General features: G+C 39.9%; 1 protein-coding gene across 1 annotated transcript in view; it reads left to right on the top strand.

Annotated features, from left to right (window-relative positions):
- LOC127575527 (dynein axonemal heavy chain 8-like) overlaps positions 1-22,954 on the top strand; it is a 282,606-nt gene that overhangs the window by 121,774 nt on the left and 137,878 nt on the right. Inside the window, exons 34-42 of the mRNA XM_052025460.1 lie at positions 1,633-1,786; positions 2,401-2,564; positions 3,936-4,038; positions 8,976-9,080; positions 11,844-12,005; positions 13,728-13,952; positions 16,150-16,322; positions 18,436-18,614; positions 20,469-20,656. Of these exons, the coding sequence (XP_051881420.1) occupies positions 1,633-1,786; positions 2,401-2,564; positions 3,936-4,038; positions 8,976-9,080; positions 11,844-12,005; positions 13,728-13,952; positions 16,150-16,322; positions 18,436-18,614; positions 20,469-20,656 (1,453 nt within the window). The remainder of the gene's footprint in view (positions 1-1,632; positions 1,787-2,400; positions 2,565-3,935; positions 4,039-8,975; positions 9,081-11,843; positions 12,006-13,727; positions 13,953-16,149; positions 16,323-18,435; positions 18,615-20,468; positions 20,657-22,954) is intronic.

The following is a 22,954-nucleotide window of genomic DNA, read 5'->3' as shown; positions in this document are numbered from 1 at the left end:
GCGGATTATTATCTGAATGGTGTGGAGTTAGGTAAGGGGGAACTACAAAGGGATCTAGGAGTCCTTGTTCATCAGTCACTGAAAGTGAATGAGCAAGTGCAGCAGGCAGTGATGAAGGCGAATGGAATGTTGGCCTGTATTACAAGGGGAATTGAGTACAAAAGCAAAGAGATTATTTTGCATTTGTACAGGGCCCTGGTGAGACCACTCCTGGAGTATTGTGTACGTTTTGGTCTCCAGGGTTATGGAAGGATATCCTGGCTATAGAGGGCATGCAGCGTAGGTTTACAAGGTTAATTCCGGGGATGTCGGGACTGTCTTATGCTGAGAGGTTGGAGAGACTGAGATTGTACACGCTGGAATTGAGAAGATTGAGAGGGGATCTGATTGAAACATACAGGATTATTAAGGGATTGGACAAGATAGAGACAGGAAATATGTTCCAGATGTTGGGGAAGTCCAGGACCAGGGGGCATGATTTAAGAATAAGGGCTAGGCCATTTAGGACAGAGGTGAGGAAAAACTTCTCCCAGAGGGTTGTGAATTTGTGGAATGCACTGCCTCAGAGGGCAGTGGAGGCCAATTCTCTGGGCACTTTCAAGAAGGAGCTAGATAGGTTTCTTATAGATAGAGGAATCAAGGGATATGGGGACAAGGCAGGAACAGGATATTGATTGTTGAGGATCAGCCATGATCTCAAAATGGCAGTGCAGACTCGAAGGGCCGAATGGTCTACTTCTGCTCCTATTGTCTATTGATTCTACTTCGTGATGCTTTCATATCAGGGAGTCCTGACTGATCCTGAATCTTCAAGCCACATTTCTGTACAACTGGACAAGTAAGGCCAGTGGTATTTTTCCCATTGCATGATGGTTTCAAGCTGGGATTGGGACATGGAACTTGCCATGTTAAGACTGTGCTCACCAGCTCAACCCATCAGTAACTGTTCTTAGAGGTATTTAGAACATGGAACAGTACAGCACAGGAACAGGCCCTTTGGCCCATGATGCCAATTTAAACTACCCCATCTGCCTTCACATGGTTTATATTCCTTCATTCGCTGCCTGTTCATGAGCTTGTCTAAATGCCTCTTAAACATTGCTATCATATCTGCTTCCACTACTTTCTCCTAGCAGCACGTTCTAGGCACCTCCCACCCTCTGTGTACAAAACTTGCATTTCAAATCTCCTTTGAACTTTTCCCCTCTCAGCTTAAAGCTATGCCCTCTAGCATTTGACATTTCCACCCTGGGGGAAAAAAAACTCTTGAGTATCTACTCCATCTATGACTCACAAAATTTTATATACATATCAGGTCTCCCCTTAGCCTTTGACACTCCACAAAGAACAATCCAAATTTGTCCAACCTCTCTTTATAGCTAGTACTCTTTAATCCAGGCAACATCATGGTGAACCTCTTATGCACTCTCTCTGCAAAGCCTACTCATCCTTCCTGTGATGCAGCGAGCAGAACTACACACAATACTCTAAATGTGGCCTCACTAAAGCTTTATACAGCTGCAGCAAAACTTTTTAATACTTTAAATTATTTAATACTGTAACAATACTTTTTTAAGAAGCCTTTCATGAACATGTATTTTATTATGCATGGGATTGTTTTTTATCCTACAGGTATAATGCTTACTATAAGAAAGATATTCAGACATGGGTGCAGAATCTGACGGCATGTACAACTATAATTGAACAGTGGCTTTTAGTTCAAAATCTGTGGATTTATCTAGAGGCTGTCTTTGTTGGAGGAGATATTGCCAAACAATTGCCACAGGTAATTTGCATCATCAGCCCAGAAGTTCTGAATATTATCATCAACAAGCTTCACATTTACTGATGTGACGTGATCTTGCTGTTCAGGTAGTTTGACAGTCACTTCCCTTATCTGGGAATTACATTAAACAGCATAATAATTTCCAGACCTTGGTGGCCCTGATGCACACTCCTGCCTCTCAGGATTTCAAAATCTGACACTTGGCATCAGGTCAGCCATCTGCAACAGCACTTTGAATGAGCCAGACCATCCTCCTTCCATCTCGTATAAAAATAGCTTTTGAGATTCAGCCAGCCGTGATGTTTGATGTTAAGCACAGATAGATTGGACTGTGCTCATTTTTCTCTTTGCTGTAATAAAACATAAAGCAATGCATTTTGTTACTCATGATTAGTAGAGGTGTAAAGGAAAGGCTACACTTACATGGGACTAACATTCAATTATAACGTGATATAATAGAATATTCATGAATGGTCAAGAGGGATGATGTGTTGTCTTAATGTGTTTAAAAAAATGAATTGGTCTGAAGTTGTTCAGAGAATTGTTTTGATGTAAGTGATTCTTTAATTTAAAACTTAGCCTTTGATGACATGTGAGTACTCTTGTTTTTCAAGGAAGCAAAACGTTTTCAAAATGTTGATAAATCATGGATCAAAATTATGCAGCGAGCCCATGAGATTCCAGCTGTGGTCCAGTGCTGTGTAGGAGATGACATTATGGGGCAGCTTCTGCCTCACTTACAAGAGCAACTGGAAGTCTGTCAGAAATCACTAACAGGGTAAAAATTTTCTTTACTATTTATTTATTCATGGGATATGAGTGCTTCATGCAAGCCCAGCTTTTATTGCCTGTCCTTAATTCTCCTGAACTAATGGCTTGCGAAGATGTCATTCAGTCCACCTTACATGTAACTCCAGACCTACCAGTCTAGTTGCCCATAGCAAACCATTCAGTTCATCCAGCATAGCTCTCTAAAATTCTCCCAGTCCTCTGGGGTTTTACTTTTCTTGGCAACTTTGTCAGCCTCTCCTCATAGTTCTTATTAGTCCTTAATTAACCACATGGAGCTTTTATTTTTCAGTGGAATTTTGAAAATGCAAATTTAAAATGTCAATGGCAAATCGTCTAATTTAGACTCATGGTCTCTCAAAAAAAATAGCCAGGTTAGTTGGAATCATAGGATCTTGAAAACTTATGACATTAAAGGGAGCTATTTAGTCCATTACATGCCAAACAGACATTGCCTTCTCTTAGCAAATCAGAGGTGTCTAAAACTAGAAGGCATAGAATTAGGGTAAGGGGCAAGAGGTTTAGAGGGAATCAGAGGAGAGGAACTTTTTGACCCAGGGAGTGGTTGGAATTCTAGAATGCCTATGCGTGTGGTGGAGGCACGTACTCTCACGACATTTAAGAACTATTTAAATGAGCACTTGAATTGCCAAAGCATATAAAGCTTTGGCCCAAGTGCTGGGAAAAGGGATAGGTATAGATAAATACTTGACGATCTGCATGGCCATGGTGGGCGAAGGGCCTTTTTCTGCATGACTCAGGCTTGTGTGTGACACCCTATCTACAGCAATATGGTTGCTCTTAACTTCCCTGTGAAATGGCCTAGCAAGCCACAGAGCTTGTGCAATTAGAGATGTGCAATCATTGCTGGTCTTGACCAGTGACACGTGAAGCCTGAACACTAAAGAAAAAGAAGATTGGGAGATGGGTTTTTCCTCAGCAATGTAGGATACATTCCATCTAGACTTGGTGACTTAAATTAGAGAAATAACAACCACCCTTCCTGGTATCTCCTTTTCAACAATTTTTAGACTTTCCAAAATCTCACCTCTGTTCTGTAATCTATAACCTCTTTCATTGTGACTTTGACAACCTCTTCTTCCTTAATGAAGACAGATGCAAAGTGCTCATTTAGAACGTTTGCCACACCCAGTGCCCCCTGCAAAGATCTCAATTTTTGTCTTTAATTGACCCCACCAATTAGTAATGGCCCAATTTATAATTCCTGCTTACTTTTTATTTGCCTGTAGAAGTTCTTTGGATTTGTTAATTATAAAACAAAAAAGGTATAGGAAATTGGAATTAAAAGATGTTCTCCAAAATTTGCTTTCATGTTTCATCTTCATTAATATTTTGGCAGATATTTAGAAAAGAAGAGGTTGCTATTTCCTAGATTCTTTTTTGTCTCTGATCCAGCTTTACTGGAAATCCTAGGACAAGCCAGTGATTCACACACCATCCAGGTTTGTTTGAGTAGATAGTTATCCTTTGTGTTATAAAAGAACAGGAAACGATTGATACAATAATTATTGTTGCCATCTTGGCAAATTGTTTGTCATTGCCAAAGGAAAGTCTAGGCATAGAACTTTACAAGCTAGTGAGCAAGTAAATATTGACTGCAGTATCTAACCTTGCATTGCTGCATCTCTAAATTCAAAATATTAAACAAAAATAAGTGTTTCATTATTATATATGAAGTAGACTCCTGACTAGCTATGGGCTTGAACTCGTAAAGTGGTGTTATAGAGTCATAGAGCACGGAAGCAGGCTCTTCAGCGCACCAAGTAAGTGCTGAGCACCAATCCCCCATTAACAACCCCCATATTCTACCACTCACCTCTATATTGGGAGCAATTGCAGCAGCCAATTAACCTTCAAACTCACGTGTCTTTGGAATATGGATGGAAACCAGAGCACTGGGGTAATCCCATCCGTCACAGGGAGAATGTGCAAAATCCACACAGAGCACCTGAGATCAGATTGAGCTCAGGTTGCGAGAGCTGTGAGGCTAGAACTGCACCACTGTGACTTTAAATCCACTTCAGGAAGTTCGTAAAAGCTGAAAGCAAAAGTTTGGTTATTTATACATTAACACCAGCCAAAATGACACTGCTTTGTCATAACAATGCAACTCGTCATCAGCCATTTCTAAATGGTTTAGTCTGCACGTTACTCAAATCACAGAGTATATAGAGACACAAGAGACTGGAATCTGGAGCAAAAACGATCTCTGGAAAAACTCAGACGGTCAAGCAGCATCTGTAGAGATGGAGACCCTTCACAGTATGTGAATGAGTTTAGAGCAAAGAGAATGAGCAACAAATGCTGTTTGGGAAAAGAAAATTAAAAAAAAAACTGCAAATGTTGGACATGTGCAATAAAAGCAGAAGATGCTGAAAGCACTCTGTCAGCCAGCATCTGTTGAAAGAGAAACAGTTAGAATCCTTTGATCAGTTTATTTCCACAGATGCTGCTTGACTGCTGAATGTTTACCACATTTTCTGGTTTTATATCTGCCTTGGAAATGTTGTTCACCTTGAGAACAAATTAAAATTGTATTGTCATATAGGACACTAACCATTCAGAATTCTTCAATAACAGCAAAATCTTACCCGAGTTAGGAGAAAGAAGGAGGTGTATAACTGGTATAGGCAGCTGGGATCAAGCAAATCCCCTGAGGAGTATAGTGATTTAGGAGTTCAGTTAAGAGGGAAATCAGAGGGGCAAAAAGAGGACATGAGATAGCTCTGGCAGACAAGGTAAAGGAGAATCCTAACAGATTCTACAAGTATATTAAGATCAAAAGGGTAACTAGGGAGAATAGGTTCCCTTAAGAGTCAGTGTGGTCGAACCACAAGGGATGGGTGAGATCTTAAATGAATACTTCTCATTTGCATTTAATATGTAATCTAAGGAATTAAGGGGCATAAATAGTGATGTCTTGGAACACATCCACATTACAAAAGAGGAGGTGCTGATGGTCTTAAAGCACATTAAAGGGGATAGATCCCCAGCTTTGACTGTGTATCCGAGGATATTGTGGGAAGCAAGGGAAGAAATTGCAGGGGTCCTGGCAGAGATATTTGTTTCTTACTTAGCTATGGGTGAGGTACCGGATGACTGGGAGGTGGCTATTGTTGTGCCTTTATTCAAGAAAGGCTGAAAGGACAAGCTAGGGATCTACAGGCCAGTGAGTCTAACATTAGTGATGGGAAAGTTACTGGAAGGGATTCTGAGGGACAGGATCTAAAGAAATTTGGCATGTCCCCTTTGACCCTGACCAATTTTTATTGATGCACCATAGAAAGCATCCTATTTGGATGCATCACAGCTTGATATGGCAACTGCATTGCACTTTCTCTGTAACTGTAACACTTCATTCTACATTCTGTTATTGTTTTACCTTGTACTACCTCAATGTAATGTTGTAATGAATTGATCTATATGAACGGTATGCAAGACTTTCACTGTACCTCATTACATGTGACAATAATAAACCAATTCAATTCAATTCAATTCAATACCAGCATTTGGAAAGTCAAGGACTGTTAGGGATTGTCAGTATGGCTTTGTGTGTGGGAAATCATGTCTCATGAATCTGACTGAATTTTTTGAAGAGGTGACCAAGAGGATTGATGAGGGCAGGGCAGTAGACATGGTCTACATGGACTTTAGCAAGGCTTTAGACATGGTCCTGCATAGTAGGCTGGTCTGGAATGTTAGATAACATGGGATCCAGGATGAGCTAGCTAACTGCATACAAAATTGAGAAACAAAGGACTGCAGATGCTGGAATCTAGATGAAAAAACAACAAGATGCTGGAAGAACTCAGCAGGCTAGGCAGCGTTGGTGGAGAAAAGCAGGCAGTCAATGTTTCGGGTCAGGACCCTTCATCAGGACTGAAGATAGGAAAATGGGAAGCCCAATATATAGGGGGGAAAAACAGAGCAGTGATAGGTGGACAAAAGAGGAGAGGCAGAGTGGGCACAATGTGGTGATAGGTAGTTGCACATAAGAGATAGGGATAGGCAGATGTGGGGCAGGAGGGGAGACCAGATCCACCGGGGGATGGGTCAAAGGTAAGGAGGCAGATGCCCCATGGGAGGAGGGGAGGAGAGGGAAAAAAAAGAGTTTACCTCTCCTTTCTTGATCTCTCCATCTCCATCTCAGGAGATTCTTTACCCACTGACATCTTCTACAAACCCACTGACACCCACCGCTATCTTAATTACAGCTCGTCTCACCCTGTCTCTTGCAAGGACGCTATTCCTTTCTATCAATTTCTTCACCTCTGCTGCATCTGCTCCCATGATGAGGTTTTTCACTCCAGGACATCTGAGATGTCCAACTTCTTTACTAACCGTGGCTTCCCCCTACTGTGGGCGAGAGAGCTCGCACCCGCATCTCTGCCATTTCCTGCACCTCTGCCCTCACCAGGCAGTGATGTTGCAGTCATGTTCATTACAATGAATGCATTTTAGTTTCTGTGGGAAATTTTGGATGCTAGATTGGTGGAGGGCAGAACAGTCCTTAAAAGTAGCAATAGCATCAAAATATTAAAAGTTCCATGAAAAATCCAGAAGAAATTATTTTTGAGAGGCATCTGGGAAAATATTGTGATTCTTACATGAATTGCAATTAATGGTAGAATTACAATATTTTAATTAATGTGCATAGAATCTATAATTTGCATGCTTGCAGTGATCTTCATATTAATATAAAGATTTCATCTGGAAAGAATTTGTGCTGATATTTCATGCTGAGGATACCCACAGCACCTTAAGTCTGGCTTTCCCCCACTCCTACCTAGCACGGGTTGTTATTATCAAACATTGGGTAGGAATGAAGTATATAGGTTGAGAATAGGAGGAGGATACCCATTTTATTCCAGACAAGATGGTGTAAAATTAAGAGGAAGGGAAATTCCTGCTGTTTGCTAGTTCGTGACAGTCCCTTCACTAACTTTAGCAGCTATATGAGCTTCTTTCTCCCCTGTACATAAACAGTATTGCAAAAGATGCCACAGTCTTGAACATGACCTCTAAATCTCTCAATTACAACGACAAGAAGGTAGTTATTTGGCCAAACAGGTCCACGCTGGCTCCGATCGGTCCCTTTCCACCTGCTTATTTCCCTGTAGCCCTGCAACTTGCTCTCTCTCACATGCCCATCAATTCCACTGATTATTTTGCTTCTTACCTGCGCTACGGAATAATTGATAGCAGTCAGTTATCCACTGTAAATTACCAGCATGTCGTTGGGATTTGGGAGGAAACCAGAGTACCTGGAGGAAACCTACATGGTCACAGAGTGTGCAAAGTCCACACAGATACCACTGCAAGTCAGATTCAAACCTGGGTCCCTGGAGTTGAGAGGTGGCAACTCTAACTGCTGCACCACCGCGCTGCCATTGTGTAAAACATATTCAGTGTTCTCTGCCACTTAAGACTGGTGAGAAATTTCTTAATTGAGTGTTGTGAATTTTTGAAAATCTCCATCCCAAAGGGCTGTGAATGGTTAGTCAGTAGTATATTTAAAGGTGGTTTGGTATTTGGATCTTTGGGTAATCATAATAGCTGCCAGGCTTAAGGGTATGTATGATCTTGTCCTGCTTGTGTTTTTTCTGTTCTTAATTTCTGAAAAAGCCACACAACCTCTTTTTTTGATAAATACTATGTTACTACTTAGGATGAGTGAAAACTGGTATGCTTAGTGATTCAGGAAGCACCTTGTCCCTGAATTAAACATTGCGCCTGCAGAGAATCTGAGTGCAGCCTGATCTGATACTTATTCAGGTTCTGTAAGATCTAATCAGCTAAAACAAAACATACAGAAAGTAATGTTGCAGTGATCCTGAAATTTTTAGAAAGTGCCCTAATTCATTGTGGAAAGCAGTGTATAAAATGGGTGACCTCTCAGTCCCATAAATTGCATTAGGACTAATAGCCCCCAAAATGCGCAACTGAAATAGCATTGATTTACCAGGATGATACCAAGGATGAAAAGCTATTGTTAAAAGAGAAAATGTGACAGACTGGTCCTTTTTCCACTCAAGAACTGCCATAAAATTTAAACTTAACTGAATGACAGTTAAGAACATTTAAAAGGCACTTGAACAGTTAGGTGGATAGGAATGGTTTAGAGGGATATTGACCAAATATGGGCAAATGGGACTAGCTTAGAAGGGCATCTTGGTTGGCATGGATGAGTTGGGCCGAAAGGCCTGTTTCTGTGCTATATGACTGTGACATTGTTACCATAAGCTTCTGTGGTTGTATGGCTAAATGAATGTGAGACTCTGATCTGAACTAGGGTTTTCAGTATAATCCAAGATGTGGTCATTGAAATGTGATTTAATTTTATTTTATCTCAATGTTTTCTCTTTTTTTTTACATACAGGCTCACTTAGCAGGAGTGTTTGATAATGTAAATGAAGTAATTTTCCATCCAAAGGATTATGATACCATGTTGGCTGTCGTTTCTAGGGAAGGAGAAAAAATTCATGTAAGTATGCATCATAGTTTGATTCAATTAAAATCTAATTAAAAGTGTTTAATCCATATGTTTTCTAAATGATGCCTTTGTCACAGTTAGATATTAAGATACAAAAGCCAAAGCTTATATGTCCTGGCATTAAAAAGAATCTAGGTTTATGGCAAACTGTAAACCTGTAAATATTTTAGTTTGACATATTTCATTAGAACCACTGCAAGATATAAATCCATAATTTTTTTCCCCATTACAGAGGCAGGGAAATGAGGGAAAGAATAAAAGTGGTGTCAGACAAACTTGATATCTTGTACCATTATCCCTTTTGTCATTTAATATCTTTGTTTTACTTTATCACTTTATTTTTTTCTCTCCTCCTTTACTGCTTCTCCCTTTCACTACAGCCATTATTGTGTAAAACTTGTTGGCCTCAATATGTTCACGGTGCTTCAGATGGTTTAAATTTTAATCCCAGATCAGCACACAGTTTAGCATACCTTGTGCTACATGACAAATTGGGTACTTTGTGGGCATCCAAAGACTGCTTGTGAAGTCAATCATCAAGCAACGCGAATGACACAAAAGTCCTGACAAATTGAACACCTCCATCCTGCTAACATCATGTGTCAATCACGTATACAAAATACAGCACTGAACTACAGGAAGAATGCCTCCTCCACCCATCTGCCCTATTTAAAGGGAACCTGAAAGATTTGCAGGTTTATAGATGGTTATTGAAAGTCAGCAAATTCAACAGAACTGCTTTGAATGAATCACACAAAGAGGGAAAACTTTGCTGTACAGTGCCTGGGGTGATCTGGAATTTCCACTGATCCTTTTTATGGAAAAATTAAGGACTTTGGCCATTCTAGTGGCCCACCAAATGGAGGCAGAGGAGGAGGAGAAAGCCCAAAGGCTAGGCTAAACTAGAGAAGAGAGACAGGGAAAAGGATTGTGGAAAGAAGGACCTAACCTGCCTGCCACAGTATTTAGGGAGCATATCTCAGAGATACAACTTTATCAAGGATGGGCAAGGCTGCAGCCACAAATCTCCACTTGACCTATTCCTTCCAGATTAGAGCTGGAGATATTTATTATGCTTTCCAATTTGCTGCTGCATCAGGAAGGTTTTGGAGGCTGTCCGCTCAGAGGCAAATTGATATCTTTCTACTTGAGTAGAGAGCAGCAGCCAGCAGAGACTTTGTGTCATTGTGGTCTTTCCCTGGTCCATATCGTCTAGATTGCATCCCTTGTGTATGACCACAACTAGAAGATTACTTAAATGAATGCAAATACCTGGGAAGCTAGCATGAATGATTTGTATTGTGGCAGTCAGCTGTGCCTACTATATTCTTCCCACCCTGCTAGACTAACAGGTGGTTGTTGGGGATGAAGCTTAGAGCAGGGAAGATTATATGTGTCTTTTTTCAGTCCTTTGTCCTAGATGTCACTGGAGAGACTCATGTTTATTGCCAATCCTTAATATCCTAAAAGAAAGTAGTGGTGAGCTTTCATCTTGATAACTGAGTGACTAGCTGGGCCCTTTCAGATGCCAGTTAGGAATGTCAAATACTTCGATATGGATCTGTAGTCACATCCTGGCCAAAGCAGAGAAAGAAAGAAGGCTTACTTCCAAGAACACGAGTGAATGAGATGAGTTGTTTCTACGCTCTCAGGGAGAAAGCACAGTCACCAAAGCTGATACTCCTTCGAACTGCTGAATTTAAATTCCTTCTTTACCATGATGGGATTTGAACTCTTGAATCCAGATCATTAAGTGAAATAACTATTTTGCTATCCTTGCATTAATTTTAATAGATTGGTAGAAATAAGTTCTATTTGTGTGAGGATTAGCAACCAAGACATGGTCAGAACTTAGGTATAAAATACATGACAAATTTACTCTATTTTAATAAAAAATTCAGTGAATTGTTGTGATTGAAAATGGATTGCTTGAAAGGATGATGGAAGCAGATTTAGCAGGAGTATTCAAACCAGAACAAGACAGGGGAAGCAATTGTAAAGGAAGGCCTCCAAATACATGTACCCCTGTGTTACACAACATTACAACATTGAAGTATATACTGCACAGTCAAAATCTCAAACTCTACCTACAGAGCACTGTGGGAATGCATTCACCAGCTGGATTGCATGTTTCAAGAAGATGGTTCATTCCCTTCTTTCGTTGGACAGTAGGGCATGGGCAGTATGTCTGGCTTGCCAATCATGCTCATATCTCATAAGTAAGTAAAGTACAGATGAATCTTTACTACAAAGAAAAAGATAGCACAGTGATGGTTAAAGTGCAAGGGAGTTAAAATAATTCCTGGCTATTTCAGGTTCCTAACACAGACATTATAAATTGAATGATCATCGTCTGATGCAATGAAATAATGTTGGTTGGCTGACAGAAACCAGCTTATGTTACCAGAATATTGGAAACATTTTTTCATTTATTTGTTCATTGATGTGGCCATTGTTGGCAATGCTATAATTGTCCCTGAATTGAAGAGACAGTTAAGATTCAACCACAAAGGTAGGTCTAATGTCACATATAAACCAGACTGGGTAAAAGTGACTGATTTCCTGTCTTGAAGGCCATGAGTGAACATATGAGTTTATTCAATAACCCAGTGGTTTCTTGGTGACCATTCCTGAAACTAGCTTTCATTCTCATGCAATTGTTTTTGAACATGTTTCAAATACCTCCTGTTGTTACAGGTTAGATTAGTGTTAGCAATGATGAATCTCAGTAATTTTTATTTATTTGACATACAGTTGGATACCCCAGTAATTGCAAAGGGCCCTGTGGAACTATGGTTAAGTGACTTACTGCGTGTCCAACAAGCATCGTTACACACTGTGATTAAACTAGCATACTACAGTTTCAGTGAACCAGAATTTCAGCTAATACCATTCCTCTATGAGGCTCCTGGTCAGGTAAAATGATACAGATAATCATGGTTTTGTTTTACTGATTCATACTACATTTCCTCATCCTTATCAAGCCCTGTGAATTGTTTAGATTAAATCATATAGATTCAAAGCAATAATATGCCAATTTTGTAAATAGTTTATTAAATAATTTTGCACAATTCATGTTCTGCAGTGCAGCATTTAAACTTTATTTCCAGATAGGGACTCTGAATAGAAGGTAATTGTTTACCTACAAGAAGTAATAATCTGGATATGAGAGTAAGGGGATGAATAGGATAATGAGCAGAGGGTGGTTTTCAATCAATGAGATGTATCAAATAATTTAGTTATTCTAGGTTACTAGAAGTTGAACTAGTACCCTTTAGAAATGAAAAGACTTGAAATGGCCTAATTTTAGCTTTCAAGGTTATGAAAAGAATGTATAGTTAAATCATGCAACTTTTTTCATATGATGAATAGGGTGAATACTGGAGATTACAAATTAAAATTGGGAAGTTAGGAATAAAAGAAGATATAGTGGACTATGATTATAACAATTGTCACACATTTGAAGAATAAAAGGTATATGGTGAAAGGGTAAAAGAGCAATATTGTTCTAATAGAAAAAGATAGGTTTTCTGCCTTCTCTTTATGTACCTTCGCAGCGCTACTTAGAAAGAAAATATATCCCCAGGGCTGGATGAAATTTGTCCAAGGTTGCTGTGGGAGGCAAGGGAAGAGATTGTTGGGGCTCTGGCCGAGATTGTTGCATCTTTGCTGGCCACAGGTGAAGTGCCAGGTGAATGGAGGGCTAAAGAAAGATAACAATGTGATGGTGAAATAAGCTGAGAAATAGCAGATGGAATTTAATCTTGATAAATGTGATGCATTTTATGACTACCAGTGAGGCCAGGAAATATGCCATGAATGGTAAAGTCCTACAGCTTATAGAGCAACACAGGGACCTTGGTGTGCAAGTCCAAAGATCCTTGAAGATAGCAGCACAGGGAGATAATGTGGTTAAGAAAGCATACCTTCATTAATCAGGACATCGAATACAAGAGGAGAGAGGTTATGGTTGAACTTTATAAAATATTTGTCAGACCTCAGCTGGAGTACTGCGTGCAGTTCTGGTCACCACACTATAGGGAAGATTTGAATACACTGAAGAGGGCGCAGAGGAAATTCACCAGGATATTGCCGTGGATGGAGCATTTTAGTTATGGGGAGAGACTGGAGAAGGTAGGTTTCTTTTCCCTGGGGTGGAGGAGGTTATGAGGGGATGCGATTGAGGTACATAAAATTATGAGGGGTATAGATAGGATAGAGTGCAGGAATCATTTCCCCTAATCAGGGGTGAATAAAACTAAAGGACATTGAGAATAATGGGTAGGAGATTGAAAGGGGATCTAAGGGGGACCTTTTTCACCCAGAGAGTGATGAGTATCTGGAATGCACTGCCAGAGACAATGGTGGAAGCAGAATAGCTAAGAGTATTTAAGAGGTATCCAGACAAGTACATGAATTGCCTAAGCATTGAAGGCTATGGGCCAAGTGCTGGAATATGGAATTAATATGGATGGGTGCCCACTGGTCAGCATGGATGTGATGGGCTGAATGGTCTGTTTCCATGCTGTATGACTCTGACTCAAGGTAATGCTTCTCCATTTCTCAAACAACCAATTGTGTATTTTTCTGATCTATATTTTGTAACTGTTAAATCTGTGCCTCCTTTTCCACTCACAGGTAGGAATACTAGCAATCCAGATACTTTGGACACGGGACTCAGAGGAAGCACTTAAAATGGCAAAAGATAGCAAAAAGATCATGCAGACAACTAATCAGAAGTTCTTGGATATGCTGAACTTACTCATCAGCCAAACGACCCATGACCTGACTAAGTTTCAGAGAATCCAGTTTGAAACTCTTGTTACCATTCATGTTCACCAGAGGGACATCTTTGATGATTTGGTGAGATGAAAGAATTTATACTTGTATTTTAAGTTCAATTTGTTGGACTGCTGTGCTGCTGCTTTATATCAATTTTAACCCTGTTCTACATTTTTGGACTGCATTCACTATTCAATTGGGGTCAGCAGAGTTCTGGCACCCTTCTATGCCTATTATTTAAGAATTTTAGAGGAAAATTTTTTCCTGATGACTATTGCTCAACTCATTAACTGCCACTGTACACGTCTCCAATACAGTTGATTCCATTGAAACCAATACAACAATATATCAGTATTTACCAAGGATGTGGAGGATAGGGAGATCAGTGTAGAGCATGCTAATATGCTTGGGCATTTTGAGATAATGAAGGAGGTTGTGTTGGGTCTCTTATAGAACATTATGGTGAATAACTCCCCAGGGCCTGATGGAATATACCCCAGATTATTGAGAGAGGCAAGAGATGAGATTGCTGGGGCCTTGATGAAGATCTTCTTGTCCTCTCTAGCCACAGGCAAGGTCCCAGAGGACTGGCCAGTAGCTAATGTTGTTCCATTATGCAAGAAGAGAAATGGGGATTCTCTTCTTGAATAAAGGCGAGTCTCATGTCAATGGTAGGGAAGTTACTGGAGAGGATTCTCAGGTGAGAAAAGTCGAGAGAGAATCTGACAGACTGTAGTAAGCGGAAAGGGAAGGCATATAGGACAAAAGATGAGCAAAGAAAGAATATAAAAATAGAATCATATTTAACATAAAAGAAAACCCAGTTGTCTTCTAAAGGCATGTTAACAATCAGCAAATAGTTAGAGGAGAAACAGGTCAATTCAGGGACTGAACAGATAATCTGTGCACATAGTTGGAGAGCAAGGCTGGAATACTTTGCTACAGAGAGCTTGCGTTCCTAGAAAACTGTACTTATTGCGATTTTCTGTAATGCAAACCCCTTTTTCCCACTGAATATTTCTTTCTATGGGATGTTTTTCTCTCATATCAAGTCATTTTATCAACGATGATAAAATGACTACTGCCATTATTTATCAGCTGAGGCAATGTTAGACTTGGGGGATGGACAAGGCTCATGCAAAAGAAACAGCAAATTTTGTCAAATATTAGTTTTAGTCACTCAATACTGTGGGGCAATAAAAGTTGCATATGACATCGCCACGTCAATTGGGTTGGTAGTCACAGCCAAATCCCTCTTTTGCCACTCCCTTTTAAGTCCGAGGACATGTGAACAGATGTCTCAGAGTGCAGTGCTGCTGTGCTCTCCATCTGCAAAGCACTTCCTCTGACGTGCAAGGGTTATGTATTAGGAAAGGGTTTAGGAAGTGGGGATATCAGGGAAGGGGATGGGATTTGAGTACTGGGATTCAAGGGAGAAAGGTGATGAAGAAAAGGTTCAGGGGAATAATGGGTTAAAGGCCGAGGGATCACTTTAAGGAGCTGGCCATGGCTACTGTGGTTCTCCACAATGCAGCATGTCAGAGAATTTATTTATTTATTTTCCACATAAGTTCCGTAAGAGCAAATTTTATTCTGTATCTCAAATTTTTGGATAGTGATTTGTGAATTCCGTAAGGGTGAATTTACCTGAATGGCTGTAACATAGGAGTCACCTGTATTGGTCTTTACTAAGGAAGAGAAGTTCATCAATATTTTAGTATAAGGGCGGGTAATAATGGATGAAAATTTATGAGTAATCATTAGAAAGGTTTGCTATTTTCAAAGTAACTAAGTTAGCTGGTCTGGATGAGATTGTGGAAGAGCTGACAATAATCTTAGTCATCTTTGAGATGAGAACCACCAGAGGCCTGTAGAATGGGAACTATGACACTTCTACAAAAAGCGATTTTGGATTTACCTAGCAACCATAGCTGATCAGTTCTAACCTTGGTGCTGAACATCAGAAGTAGATTACAGCACATCGACTTGACTACATAACACCTTTGGTGTTAAAGACCAGGGATAAATGTCTTGGCAAAATTTCTCTGCTACAGGCAAAAGAAAATTCTCGGCAATAGGCACTGAATGGAGAATAATATGTGTTAATTTGTAATGTTATTAACATCAAAAAATTCCCAGAGTTCCTCCTTTGCTGTCTTCAGTTGGTAGATCATGCTTATGCTTTAATTTAAAGTATGTATTTGTATTGGATGTCTACTTTCTGATCATTATGTTGCGAACATGAGTATTTTACAGGATAATTGTTCTTTATGCCTAGGTCAAAATGCATATCAGGACAGTGAGTGACTTTGAATGGTTGAAACAAAGTCGATTTTATTTTAAGGATGATACACAAGATGTAAGAGTGGGTATCACTGATGTTGAATTTATCTATCAGAATGAATTTCTTGGCTGCACTGATCGTCTTGTTATCACACCTTTAACAGACAGGTGATGCTGTGGCTTTGACACTTCATTTTTTATTTATTACATTATTATAGTAATGATAGAATGATTGAACTTTATGTGCTGGATTCTCCTCTAAGTAGCCTGGAACAGTGACTACAGATGCACAGATTCCAATCACCATGGTTTTAGGCTTGACAGCACTTCTTCCTAAGCCAATATTTTCTTTCTGACAAATGACACCCAGGACTTCACATAATTATCCAGATGTTCCTAACCAAGATTTGGTATAATTGAAACAAAATGTCATCCAATTTATATTCTAGCTTTATACGTAAGCTTTTTGCTTTTTTTTACTTATGTATTTTAATGTTCCATGAACCGCTCAAGTTCTTTGGATCACGGTGTTCCCCAGCTTTGTGCCACGTAACTACTTGGATCTATCCTTTCTTGATTCTAAATAGATTTGATCACTTGTTTATCAGATTTGTTATAATTTTATGTTTCTTTCTGCACTATTCCCATCAATTTATATATCATTGCCAAATGAACATTTTTGTCTCTCAATTGTTCCCACTTGCTTCGAATCAAAGGTGTAGCCATTGGCACTCGCATGGGCCCCAGCTGCATCTGTCTTTTTGTTGGCTACATGGAACAGTCCTTGTTCCAAACCTACTCTGGCACCCCTCTCCAACTCTTTCTTTGCTACATTGATAATTGCATTGATGCTGCTTCCTGCACTCATGTGGAACTCGTCAACTTTATCAACTTTGCCACCAGCTTCACCCTGCCCTCAAATTCTCTTGGACTATTTGTCACATCTCTCTTCCCTTTCTGGATCTCTCTGCCTGCATCTCAAGAGGCAAACTATCCATGGATATCTAATATAAACCTATGGACTCCCACAGCTACCTCAACTACAACTCCTCCTGCCCTGTCTCCTGTGAGGAAGCCATTCCCTTTCTCTCAATTTCTCTGTCTCCAGCGCATCGCTTCTCAAGATAAAGATTTCAGTTCTAGAACTTATAAAATGTCCTCCTTCAGAAAATGTGACTTCCCTCTACCATAGTTGATGGAGCCCTCGCACACATATCTTCCATTTTCCACACATCTGCTCTTACCCCCTCTCCACAGACAGAACAGAGAGAGAGTTTCCGTGGTCCTCACCTTTCTAGCTGCTGCATCCAACATACCATCCTTCGCAATATCAGTCAGCTCCAACAGGATCCCACCACCAGGCACACCTCACTCTCTTTCTCCCTTTACACACAAGTTCTCTCTTCTTTTGTTCACCTTTTCCATCCCTCCCCTACTCTTGTTGCAAGAGCCATCAACCTCCCCAGCCTGGTTCCATCAGCCCATCACCCACATATCTCACCACCTGGGTTTCTTCTCCTTGGTTCACCTTTCCTATTCCCTCCCCCTCCCCTATCTGGCCCCATCTGTTCATCATACCCTTCTCATCTGTTTTCACCTATCATCTACCAGCCTCTTTTTCACCCTTCCCTCTCATTTATATGCACTGGCTATCTTCCCTTTATGCTCTCAATCCTGATGCAGGGTCTTGACCTGAAATATTGACCATCCCTTTGCCTCCACAGATGCTGTTTTATCTGCTGAGTTCTTAGAGTAGTTTGTATTTTGCTCTCGATTCCAGAATTTTCAGTTTCTTATGTCTCCGTCAAACATTTTTGTTAGCTTTTATTAATAAAAATAGCTAGTATTTAAGATCCCAACACAGTTCAGTTACACAATTCCATCCATTTCAAGTTCATACCCATTATTCTTTTTCTTTTGTTGCAAAATTTGTCTACAAGGCTCCTGTTGCTTGGTATTGAAATAGCTCCACCATGGCAACTGAAATGTAGACACACTTTTGTAGAAGTAAGGAAATTTATCATGCAAAAAGAGGCAAATTGACCCATCATGTCAACGTCAACCAAAAATTCACCTTGTTAATTCCATTTCCTAGAACTTGAACCCTAGCCTAGCAAATTATGCCTCTTCAAGAGCTCATCCATTTACTTTGTAAATTTGTTGAGGGTTTCTGTCTCCAGTATCTTTAAACAAAATCCACAGCTGTCTACTTTACTGACATTTTAACGTTTGCCTGGAGAAAGTTTTGCCCTCACTGACAATAAATTGTTTCTGATTGTAGATGCTATATCACCTTAGCTCAAGCTTTGTGGATGAATATGGGAGGTGCCCCTGCTGGACCTGCTGGTACTGGCAAAACTGAGACCGTGAAGGACATGGGCAAAGCTCTTGGAAAATATGTCGTTGTGTTCAATTGTTCAGACCAAATGGATTTCAGAGGATTAGGGAGAATCTATAAAGGTAACAGTAGATGAAAGTGCTAAGGTGAATAAGGTGATGGCAACAGTAACTGCATTAGAAGACACCTTTTCCTGTAACACAAATATTTGGAGTGGATTTATTATTCCTTGCTGCTGGTATAATCACTTTCCTAACGCACAAAAGCAGATGAAGAGCATTGGAGGATATACCAGGGTAATTGTCAGACAGGTGCCAATATTGTAAGATGTATTGGAATAGCTTGGCTAGAGGCATAAAAGTCTTCAGCCAAACATCTGGGATTGGTGTCTGGGCCCACAGCCTTTGGTGCATTCAGTGCTTGCAGTTGCTTGTTTATACTATAAACTGGCTTCTAGAGTCATAGAGTCCTACAGCATGGAAACAGGCCCTTCAGCCCAACTCATCCATGCTGACCAAGATGCCCATCTAAGCTAGTCCCATTTGTCTGCATTTGACCCATATCCCTATAAACCTTTCCTATCCATGTACCTGTCCAAATGTTTTTTAAGTGTTGTTATTGTACCTGCTTCAACCACTTCCTCTGGCAGCTTGTTCCATATAAATACAACCCTCTGTGTGAAAAATGCTGCCCCTCAGGTTCCTATTAAATCTTTCTCCTTTCACATTAAACCAACACCCTCTAGTTCTTGATTCCCCAACCATGGGAAAAAGATTGAGTGCATTCACCCAATCTATGCTCTTCATGATGTTATACACGTCTATAACATCACCCCTCAGTCTCCTATGCTCCAAGGAATAAAGTCCTAGCCTGCCTTGTTCAACAGCTGCCTTCTGGCAAGGTGGGCATCTTGACTACTTGAGAAAAGAAAGACGTAAGGATAGGATTATTGTAGATGGTTTATAGTAAGAGCCACATGTACACGATCTGCATCTTGTATATTTAAAGAGCAAGTGGAAGGAAGAGAAATGGGATGTGACAAAGAGGCTTGGTTGAGTTAGAACCATCAAATGACAAAAAAATTAATTGAAAGGTTAAAAATTCAGTTGTAATGAATCACAGTTTTAAATGCACTGTTAAACAATAATAGAATACCAAAAAATGAAAATCAAAAACAGCAGATTCTGGAAACACTCATGATAGAGGTCAGTCTTCAGCCAATTCAATTTATTTAATGTAATATTTAGAAATGGCTGAGTGCACTAGACATAGGAAAAGATACGGGAGCAGTCAACATCCTGACTAATATTGAAGCCTTGTGCTCCAGATTTAGCCGTTTCTCTACCCAAGTTATTCCAGTGCAGTTACAACTCCTGCATCTAAATACAAACATACGTACGTTTTAGGAAGAGGAGAAGGCTTCACATTTAATAAGATAATAGTTGATCTGATCGTAATCTGAACTCTGCATTCCAGTCTGTGGACTTTCACTCCTTGTCTTATCAAGAGATAGCCGATCTCTCCCTTAAAAACTTTAGAAGATTTTGCTTCCACCACCTTTAAGGAAGAGAATTCCCAAGGTATGACCCTCTGAGAGAAGAAAAATTACTTCTTAAATGTGCAACCCCATTTATTATTAAATAGTGAGCCCTAGCTCTAGTTTCTTCCACAAAAGGAAAGATACTCTCCACAACCATTCTGTCAAGACCCTGCAGAATGTCATGTTTCAGTCAAATCATCTCTCACTCTTCAAAACTCGACTATATGCCAACGATATCTGACCTTTCCTTTTAAGTTCTGATGTTATCATTTAACATTCTTTTTCTAATGTTCATATCTCTTCATGGTCTGTTCCCTTAAAAAGTAATGATCTATTGAAATGTTAACTTAAAGAATTTTACTGCTGTGCATCTTATTGCAGATTTTGCTAACTCTGTATTAACTTTGATCTCTTTTGATTGATACTTGCCTTTCAGGTTTGGCGCAGTCTGGATCCTGGGGCTGTTTTGATGAATTTAATCGCATTGAGTTGCCTGTATTATCTGTGGCAGCACAACAGATTTATATTATTCTTATAGCAAGGAAAGAAAGGAAAAAAATATTTATCTTCACTGATGGAGATAGTGTATCACTTAACCCAGAGTTTGGCATTTTTATCACAATGGTAAGAAAGCAAAAGGGAAGTTGTTATGAAATAGGATACAGTGAATTAATTTGTCCATTTAAAGTAGATCATGACTTTGAGCAATGTTATAAAATGGACTATATCAAGTTCTGCTTCAACTTCTGGGGCTAATTTGACCTTGGGCGGAGATAACTATTTGGGATGGACACTTTGACCTCAGATCTGAGCAATTGGAGCAAGGATCGAGGCAGTTGGGATACCCCAACCATAAAAAAAAACTTATAGCAGGATGACCTCAAAGCCATAAGGGAAAAATCAAGTTGCTACTTTTTCACAGATTGGGGCAGGCTCTTCAACTAACGCTGGAGCATGCCTTCTGCTCTGCTAAAGGTCAACTCTTGTATTTAAGACTCACTCCATTTGTGAGACATTCGTTTGTGGTACAATTTCACAACAGTAGTAGTGATTGATTTCTCTGCGGCTCACCCAAAAACCTCCATGTACGTGGAAGGTTGCAATGTTATCCTCTACCTCTACCTATCTGAGGCAGCACATTCCAGATTCCAACCACTCTTTGTATGAAAAAATATTCCCTTCCGATCCCCTCTTATCCTTCCGTCTCTCACCATATACCTGTATCCTCTTGTTTTAGACATGATCACCATGGGAAATAGATTTTTATTATCTACCCTCTCTATCCTCAGGATTTTGTATACCTTTATCAGGTCATCACTCAACGTCCTCTGCTCCAGGGTATACAAACTCAGCCTATCCAATCCCTCCTTTTAACTGGAATGCTCCAATCCAGGCAAAATCCTGGCGAATCTCCTCTGCACTTTCTCCAGCACAGTCACATCTTTCCTATTTTGCGGCAACCAGAACAGCACACAAGGAGCCTAACCAATGTTTTATAAAGTTGTAACATGACATCCTAGTTCTCATATTCTTTGCCATAGCTGATGAAGGCAAACATCCCATGTGTCTTCTTCACCAATCTATCTACCTGTGTTGCCATTTTCAGGGATCTGTGAACTTGTACTCCAAGGTCTCTCTGTTCATCAACAATACCTAGGTCCCTACCATTTACTGGGGATGTCCTACCCTTCTTTGACCTTCCAAAATGCATCACTTTGCATTCAGGATTAAATACCTTCTTCCATTACTCTGCCCAACTTTCCAGCTGATCAGTGTCATGCTGTAACCTAAGATTTGTCTCTATCTACAACACCACAAATTTTCATGTTACTTGCAAACTTACTAATTATCCCTCCTACATTCACATGCAAGTGAAGGTCGTGAACTTGCTGGGGAGTCTGCAGGAGAGGTGGGTACATAAAGGACCTACAGAAAATGGATGCCTGTGGCAGTTCTTCTTTAATTCATTTAAACCAGGTCTCATGGGCACTGTGAAAGCCTCCTTCTGCATGGGTGGCCTATTGATGGCACAGATCACATATCTGTCAGTGAAAGTTACTTAGCTGGAATCCAAGGGGACATTGTATATTATTGGATGCCATAATGCCTTTTAGGGTCCTGAGTTAGATAGTGCAATCACATAAAGAGCACTCAGAAGAAAAATCACATACTTCATAATCATCCAGTATTTTAATTTTCATTGAAATTGAACCATGTGGCATTACAAGACCCAGTTTCTAGGCACTCATCTGGTGATGATCACAATATTGTTTTGGTGAGGGCATACAGGATTATAACAATGTCTACACTCCAAAAGTACTTTGTGATGGCACAAAGCTATGAAGGGCACTATAAAGGTGTAGAACTTCTCTATCTTTACTCAGAGAATGGTTCATATATGAAAATTGTTACCATAGTCAGGAATTGAGTCTTGTTGCTTCAAACATCATGCCCATTCCAGTCATCAGCACCCATCTATTCTATTCCCATTCACCAGCATGTGTTTTGTAACCTTCTATAGCTTGGCAATTCAAGTGCTCATGTATTGTTAGAGTATCTACCTCCACCACCCACTCAGGTCGTGTGTTCCAGATTGCAACTAACCCTGGGTGAAAATATTCTTCCTCAAACCCAATCTCACCTCATAATTGAAACGCTCCATCCCAGGTAACATCCTTGTGAATCTCCTCTGTATTCTTTTTCAGTGCAATCATGTCCTTCCTTTGGCTTGATGATTAAGGAGAAACCACTTAAAAAGATAAGGGTGGAAAAAGAATCTGTTAATGGATGTGTTGGGGATGGTGGGGGTAAAAAAAGGAGGGAAAGGACTACTGTAGAGTGTAATCATCTCTAGTGACCAATGGACCTATCCTGTAAATTCAATTCAGTTCTGTATATTGGTGAAAATGAGAGTTTATGTTG

Source organism: Pristis pectinata, chromosome 10 (genome assembly GCF_009764475.1).
Source record: "Pristis pectinata isolate sPriPec2 chromosome 10, sPriPec2.1.pri, whole genome shotgun sequence".
Classification (NCBI taxonomy): Eukaryota; Metazoa; Chordata; class Chondrichthyes; order Rhinopristiformes; family Pristidae; genus Pristis; species Pristis pectinata.
This window is presented reverse-complemented; position numbering and strand designations above follow the sequence as displayed.